Source organism: Acipenser ruthenus, chromosome 21 (assembly GCF_902713425.1).
Source record: "Acipenser ruthenus chromosome 21, fAciRut3.2 maternal haplotype, whole genome shotgun sequence".
NCBI classification, from domain to species: domain Eukaryota; kingdom Metazoa; phylum Chordata; class Actinopteri; order Acipenseriformes; family Acipenseridae; genus Acipenser; species Acipenser ruthenus.
Window position 1 is genome coordinate 10,810,570 of NC_081209.1, and position 7,875 is coordinate 10,818,444.

General features: G+C 44.3%; 1 protein-coding gene across 2 annotated transcripts; it reads right to left on the reverse strand.

The window, feature by feature from the left end:
- Window positions 1-2,710: 2,710 nt before the first annotated feature.
- LOC131699075 (zona pellucida sperm-binding protein 3-like) lies at window positions 2,711-7,477 on the reverse strand. Of its 2 annotated transcripts, none has more exons than XM_058994813.1 (10): window positions 7,372-7,477; window positions 6,927-7,111; window positions 5,970-6,076; window positions 5,456-5,547; window positions 5,047-5,227; window positions 4,553-4,661; window positions 4,261-4,352; window positions 3,799-3,884; window positions 3,324-3,437; window positions 2,711-2,966 (listed from the first exon to the last, which is right to left on the reverse strand). In XM_058994813.1, the coding sequence occupies exons 1-10, from the start codon at window positions 7,439-7,441 to the stop codon at window positions 2,749-2,751; spliced, it is 1,254 nt and encodes a 417-aa protein (XP_058850796.1). In that variant the 5' UTR covers window positions 7,442-7,477; the 3' UTR covers window positions 2,711-2,748. The 2 variants fall into 2 exon arrangements, with proteins under 2 accessions (XP_058850796.1, XP_058850795.1); XM_058994812.1 differs by having other exon boundaries at window positions 7,351-7,477.
- Window positions 7,478-7,875: the final 398 nt, after the last annotated feature.

Genomic DNA, 7,875 nt, shown 5'->3' on the forward strand with positions numbered 1-7,875 from the left:
CACACTCTACAACCCGGTTTCTCAGAGACGTCGGATTCAGTGGCCAAGAGTTGCGTCGCACAGTGAAGAACTTACCTGAAGCAGCAGAGAGGAGCAGCAACTGGCTGTGGTTGAGACGGAAAGATTCTGGCTGGGGATCTCAAGCACAATAGAAAGAAAGAAACGCTGATGTACAGGTAAGTAAGCTGGGCTGAGTTGAGTGGGGGACGGAGGGGGGTGATGCTGGGAGGCCAGAATCACCGTCGAGCCCTCTTGAGGTGTCGTGGGCTAGTCGACGAAACACTGAGGATGGAAGGTGCCCACTTGAAAACCCCAGAGATGTACCCTACTTAGCTCAATCCAGACGGTTGTCATGCTGATGCGCTGGGGAGGCCGCACTTTGGTTGATCCCCGGAGCCAGCATCGCAGCCGTCGTGTGTGCTGATGCGCCAGGGAGGCAAAATAAGCTGATCCCTGGAGCCAGCATTACACTTCAGCCATTAACACCAGACAGAAGGATATCTACATCATCATATGGAAGGAAACGTAAATGGATGGAGACACATATGGATCACATTAGTTTACTGTGAAGCTACGTCTTAGTTGGTGCTTATCTTGGCGAGAGCCGAGTTCAAATCAGCATGAAGTTTTAACATCTACTCTCGTGTAATGGAAATCTTGTCATTTAGAGCATTTATTTGCAGAAAATGACAACTGGTCAAAATAACAAAAAAGATGCAGTGTTGTCAGACCTCGAATAATGCAAAGAAAATAAGTTTATATTCATTTTTAAACAACACAATACTAATATTTTAACTTAGGAAGAGTTCAGAAATCAATATTTGGTGGAATAACCCTGATTTTCAATCACAGCTTTCATGCGTCTTGGCATGTTCTCCACCAGTCTCTCACATTGATGTTGGGTGACTTTATGCCACTCCTGGCGCAAAAATTCAAGCAGCTCGGCTTTGTTTGATGGCTTGTGATCATCCATCTTCCTCTTGATCACATTCCAGAGGTTTTCAATGGGGTTCAGGTCTGGAGATTGGGCTGGCCATGACAGGGTCTTGATCTGGTGGTCCTCCATCCACACCTTGATTGACCTGGCTGTATGGCATGGAGCATTGTCCTGCTGGAAAAACCAATCCTCAGAGTTGGGGAACAGTTAGGGCTCTGGACTCTTGACCGAAGGGTTGTGGGTTCAATCCCCAGTGGGGGACACTGCTGTTGTACGCTTGAGCAAGGTACTTTACCTAGATTGCTCCAGTAAAAACCCAACTGTATAAATGGGTAATTGTATGTAAAATAATGTGATATCTGTATCATGTAAAATAATGTGATATCTTGTAACAATTGTAAGTCGCCCTGGCTAAGGGCGTCCGCTAAGAAATAAATAATAAATACCAACATGGGCGTCCAACAGGAAAGTGTTAGCTGCCCAATGCAGCAACACAATGGATTTGCTGTACAACAAAACTGTCTCCAGGGGGAGCCAGCTTAATCCATCATTTCTACTGAAGATACCTTTCTGCCTCCAGCCCCAATTTTAATATACAGGGATCCATCCAAGAAGGAGCATCCTGCACCATGTAGGGATCTCCCAAAATTCTGGGATTCAATGAATTAGAGATACTGAAACACGGACATCAAACCTGTTAATTTTCACATATTAATCCAGGATTTCTCAAATTTTATTGACTTCCCACGTAGGTGGAAAACAAACAAACAAAAACCTGGGGGAGTTAATGCAATAAACAGGGAACGTGGAGCTTGATCACTGAGGAGTGTTTGTCAGGCTCAACAGCACAGCTCCAGGTTCAATTGAATTGCACCAACAGACTCAAAGCTACGTTCTCCACCACCTTTGCTTGGCAACATGTCCGTAGTCTTACAGCCAGATGTTCAGCAACTCACTCAACAGGAGTTTGTGCTTTGAACAACGATTGAGGTTTTCACACTGAACACATGGTCCTAGAACATGTGTTGTTTCACCAATTTCTTTTCTTCCACTTTGACGTTTGTTTTGGTCCCCAAAGAGACTATTTATGAACAATTTTACAGCAATATTGGATAGTTTAAATTAGCTTGTCAATTTTACAGTCCTAGTTAAATCCCCTGCAGCTAATTGACAGTGCAGCCCAGAAGCCTATTTAAAATAATTTTTTTTTTTAAAAAAAAAAAAAAACACACATGCATCCATTCAGTTACAAGATTAGTGAGCAAGAGGTATACAGATGAGCAGAAGGATACATTGCATACAAGGGGTTGAAATGGAAGGAATTTATAATGGTCTTTCAAACTAGCAAGAAATGGAGTTGGAAATGGCACCAGTTAACAGGTCCAGCAACATTTCTCCCTGCACAGAACTACAAAACCAAATTGAACGCTCTCCCAGCTAATGTTGAGGTATACAAGTACCCAGGTAAAGTATCAGACACCATTAAATAGTGTCCCCCCCACAAAAATAAATAAGCCACTATTTCTCCAGTGCCTCTGGAGGCTATCTGCCCAGTACAGATTAATGCTCAAACTTGGTTAACCCAGCTTTACTGGTTTTGTAGAAGTAACTTTCACTTAATGCTAAATGTAAATTGACTAAACTAAAAATAACAGAAACCCTGTTATGCAAGGGGAGCAATTATCTGGCAGAAAGATGTTGGATGCCCTAAAAACAAACTCAGGATAAAAAAAAAATGTTACTCAGTGGCAGAAATCTCACAGGACAGGAGGGTCTTTATGTATCCATTTTATTTCGCAACATACAAGAAATCAGAAATGCCTTGCTGGCGAGCTGCTGGAAACCGTGCCAACTGCTGTGTGCATTTCATCAACGGGGACAGGAACGAGGAGCTCCCTGCTGGACTTGGAGAAGAGTCTGGGATGATGCCACACGCACATGTAGTAGCCCAGAGACAGGGCTCCCAGGACAGCCATCAGGAGCAGGGGAGCAGCCAGGACAGGCAGCCAGGCCAGAGCCTGCTGGGGCTCTGGGGGAAGAGAGAGAGTAGGAGGAAGGGGTTAAGAACAGGAAAGGCTGCCATTCTCTCCACAGTGCCTAGTAGCCAATTCAAGTAGGGTTTCTTCCTTTAGGACTTGCAGGGAAGCACACTTGGGACATTGCACTCCCCTACCAACCATGTCCATTTGTTCCACTAGGAACATTAAAGCTTAGTCACGGCTTTGTGGCAATTCAAGTTCTATGCTATTGACTTTGCAGAAACACAACATGCATTAAGTTCTTCAGCACAATTGTAGGGGAACCTCTACTGTAAAGATCAGGTCATGCAAGCCATGGACAAGGAAGCCAAGTGCACACTGGTTTGGAGACTGCAGGCTGAGCTCACCCTCCAGTGACAGAGCAGGGCTCCTCTGGTAGAATTCCTGGCTTCCAGCAGACAGCTCTTCAGGAAGGATCCTCAGGGGTCCCAGCACTGCAGTGTGTCTCAACCCCTCTTCAGCTGCTCAGGAGAAGAGGAGCTTGGTTAGAAAACAGGACCTGCTGCTTTACAGCATGCAGGACCAGTCACTACACCAGGGGGCAGGCCAAGAGGGTGCTGGATGAAAAACTACCCAAGAGAAGCAAAACTGATGGCAACAGGCCATTGAGCAGAGTACCAGCAAGCAGCCTCTGGTTGGGAGGGGGAATGGTTCTTTTGCAATACAGGCTCTGGCAGACCTATTTGAGCATGCTTTGTTGGCTGCCATCCATTTTAAAAAGTCACTCACCATAGAAGTTAAAATTTAAAACCGTACCAAAAAAAGTATATAAAACCCCCCACACACCACCTGTGTAAACTATATAGAAAGTAGAATTCGTACCCGTGTCCCTCCTCTTCCTCAGATTGCAGTTGGAGGTACAGCAGCTGCACACAGAGCTCCGACCAGGGTTATCCAGGAGCTCCCAGCTGGAACACAAGTGTATCACTTAAATCAAAACCATTATTTGAACTAATGTGCTTAAACCTTTAATTGTCTCCATCTCTTAAAAAAGCACTAATTAAGTTACTTCAAAATTGTAGTTGGATTAAAGGCCTAATTGAGCAATTGAGAACCAAACCAGACACAAGGGTCCCCCAGGACCAGGAAACCCCACCTTAGGGACATGTGCACACACCTCATTTCCTCCAGTTACCAACAACCTCAACACATTTCAATAATTTCGCCACACAACTGTAAGGAGGCACAGAACTGATTGTGTCCCTGTGGTGTTGGTTAACTGGACCTCACAGCCCCTGCACACCCCTTCTACAGAGAGCAGCCTCAGCAGGGTCCAGTCCTTACCTCCTGGTTCTCTGGTTGAATGAACAGGCTTTCTTGGTGGGGTCATTGAGCTGGGCAGGGTCCCAGGCCAGCAAGCGGCAATGGATATAGACCTAGAAAATAATTTGATTAAAAAAGGACCACTAATAAAACTAACATTTGCTCTAGAAACCAAATTTACAAAAAAAAAAGTTATGCACATTACAAGCACCACATCAGATACTCAAAGAATTCATTAAACAAGTAGAGAATCTTGGTAACTAGCTGCCCTGAGACTTCCAATACAACACAGATCAACCCATCAAATACTCACATCTGTATTCAGTTGTGTAAACCTGAAGGCCTGGACAACCAGACGGATCTCAGAGGTCTGGACTCTGGGCAGAAACCTGGAATTACCAGCCTGGCCGTCTACAAAGCATCTGCAAGGAGAAAGAGCACTGAGCAGGGGGAAGCACTGGCCAGGACTCAGGGACTGCAGACAACCACCAGAAGAAAGGAGCGAGCAAGACTTCCTGTGTTCCAGGGAGACTTCCTGTACAAAATTACATTCCAACCCTTTGTGTGCACTAGTGGAAAGTTTGAACTTAACTTGGGGCTGGTTTCCACAAATCATGGACATCTTACCTAAATTAAAGCCCAGCTACAATCTATGCCTTCCCAGTTTAGTTCAGCTGAGCTTTTGCCATGTTCACAAAGCTGACCATTCAACACCCATTCCTAAATCCAAGCAGGACTGTGCTCCCAAGTGCTAAACATTCAGATTTAAATGTTGCCTTTACTACACAGCTTGCAGTGAATATCTACCCGTGGTTGGTGATGAGCGGGTAGGTCTGGCTTGAAGGGCTCAGCTCTGGAGTGCTGGCAGCAACACACTCTTCCATGTAGACCATCAGCGGCATGTGGAATTGTTGCTTCACTGCAGCCGCGATGTTGATGAGGGACCCCAGGAAGAACAGACTGGAGGTGCGTGGGGCTGAGAAGTCATCTGTGACATCAAGGAGGGGAGCATGAGAACAGAAACCCACCCAACTCATCTCACTAGCCAGTACAGCATTGACCAGCACCAGAGAAAGAGATCAAAATATTGTTCTACTTGACTAGAGGAAGTGACCCAATGAGCACCACAGGCTGCTCTCCCTGCCAGGTTAGGGTTGCACTGGACACCTTTCCAAGCCAATAGACCAAAGTGTACATTGCAGGACAGCAAACTCACCATTCATAATCCCCATGGTAAACTCCAGCTTCCCAAACCCATAGGCATCCCCAAGTGCAGGGTTATACACTGGAGGAGTCCAGCCAGCAGGTCTGGAGAACACAGGTAGAAAGCTTTAGTTAGAACAGCAACACACCAAAACAATTTGCATTCAGCAGAAGACACCGAATTGTAAACAATTATTGGCAATATTTAATGCAAACTTACTCTTGCTGCCTTCACCGTAAGGAAGCTGGTCCAGAATTCCTAACGCAGTAAATCATTTGATTTCACAGAAATAACTATCAGCGCCATAAAATGGGTCTTTAACTGCTCCCCATTAAAAGGCAATAACTCCAATTATATAACAGTAGATAGATTGTGAAATTTAGTTCTAAAAATAATCCACAAATTAGATACTGTTAAGTCATGTCAGACATGATGCAAGACTCAATACTTGAATGCATCAACAGCCCAGAGGCTTAACACATCTTCACAGGAGTTACACCATATTTAAGCCAAGTCCAGCACTCACTTGGTATAGGTGCACACAATAGCCTGACTGAATGGAGTCTGGTAGAAGCCTCTCTGGGTGGGCTTGTAGGTCAGCACATTCATGTAACTAGTAACATTGGCAGTAACCTGGGCAAGACATGGATAAAAAGATTTAACACTTCATCTGCAGTTCAAGGGTAAGACACACCTCCAGGTTAGCCTTTACAAGACTGGGGTTAAGGCACACACTGCATGTCAACAGCCTGAAGCCAAAACAATGCATTTAGTTTTTTATACTCTTTTCTTTAAACACACACACAAGAATTTACCCTTATTTACTTCTAAGCAGACATCCTTATCCAGGGCTACTTGCAATCAGCAGTGTGGAGTAGTGGTTAGGGCTCTGGACTCTTGACCGGAGGGTTGTGGGTTCAATCCCCAGTGGGGGACACTGCTGTTGTACCCTTGAGCAAGGTACTTTACCTAGATTGCTCCAGTAAAAACCCAACTGTAAAAATGGGAAATTGTATGTAAAATAATGTAATATCTGTATAATGTGAAATAATGTATAATGTGATATCTTGTAACAATTGTAAGTCGCCCTGGATAAGGGCGTCTGCTAAGAAATAAATAATAATAATAATAATAATAATAATCAAACAAATACATTAAGAATCACAGTACAAGTAGCCTAATACAATTAAGAGCAAAATACATACAATGACTTTGGTTCTAGCAAGTAGGACAATACACAGCTGCCAATACGTTTGTATTGCTTAATTATGTAACACATACTAGCGTCAATGACAACTGAAATATACGTTTTTAAACATGCCTTTACAACCACAGCCAATATTGCATTAGCAGTGCTAGAAAAAGCTTCCAAGTACAAGGTGTGTATTTATACAAGCGTGTACAGCGGAATACGGGGCAGTGGAATTAGAGCTCGAACGCTTCTTACGTGAACCCAACATACAAGCCCTTAGAAGCCACTTACCATGCGCATAAAGCGGCAGTCCAGCAGCCCGTACTGGAACACCACCATGTTATTACCGGTGCTGCTGCTGGATGGAGGACAGGGTCCCAGCAGGAGGCCACTCGGGTCCAGAGGCAACGCCGATCGAGAGTAATCCAACAACACCCTCACAGCCACCGAGTCCACGCCGCAGACTGTACTCACAGCTACAGGAGAAACGGGTTTGGAATAAAGCGGAACATGCAACTATTTTGTTAAAGGGTTCATGTAATGAAAGGTTTAATTTTGTACCTGAATACTCTTTAAAATAACCAAATACGCACTACTAAGCGTTCCACAAAAGGACATAATGTCTGGATAGCAGTAAAACGAGTATGTTAACACACCAACATTATGTACCGGTACAGTCAGTGCTACCAAAACATAAGACACAAAACACACTAACCCCGCCAGTAGCCCACATTACCTTCCTGCGGTGCAGCAAACGGTACACAGCAAAGCGCAATCACGACATATTTCCACAACGCCGCCATCATCTTTCAAACCAACAGTTACCTACCAAACACTACCGTCCAGGTGCTTTTCTAGTGACATTAATTAGAGTGATTTGGCAATTTACACTGAGTGGACCACTGACACAGGTGTGACGAGTTGTGCCATTGCGTGGGTGCCTGCCTATACCACGCACACTCCAGAAAAAACACTCAACAGTTAACATCAGTTAAAAAATTGGGCAGACCTTATTGCCTTGTTAACACTCCAGGTTTCGTTGCTGGAGTTCACATTGAACTTATTTATACAGCGCAATTATTTACATGTGTGCGCCTGCCTGCATTAACCGAGATCGCAAGGCTACAATATGTTTCTATTATTATTATTATTATTATTATTTATTTCTTAGCAGACGCCCTTATCCAGGGCGACTTACAATCGCAAGCAAATACAAATATCTCTACATTCAATCCACAGC

What these genes read in the sequence shown, in the direction of transcription:
- LOC131699075 (XM_058994812.1), bottom strand. Translation starts at nt 7,441, where the DNA reads ATGATGGCGGCGTTGTGGAAATATGTCGTGATTGCGCTTTGCTGTGTA. An exon ending in TAATGTGGGCTACTGGCGGG is followed by an intron (nt 7,112 to 7,350) that starts GTTAGTGTGTTT and finishes TTTCTCCTGTAG; the next exon opens with CTGTGAGTACAGTCTGCGGC. An exon ending in GAGGAAGAGGAGGGACACGG is followed by an intron (nt 3,438 to 3,798) that starts GTACGAATTCTA and finishes TCTCCTGAGCAG; the next exon opens with CTGAAGAGGGGTTGAGACAC.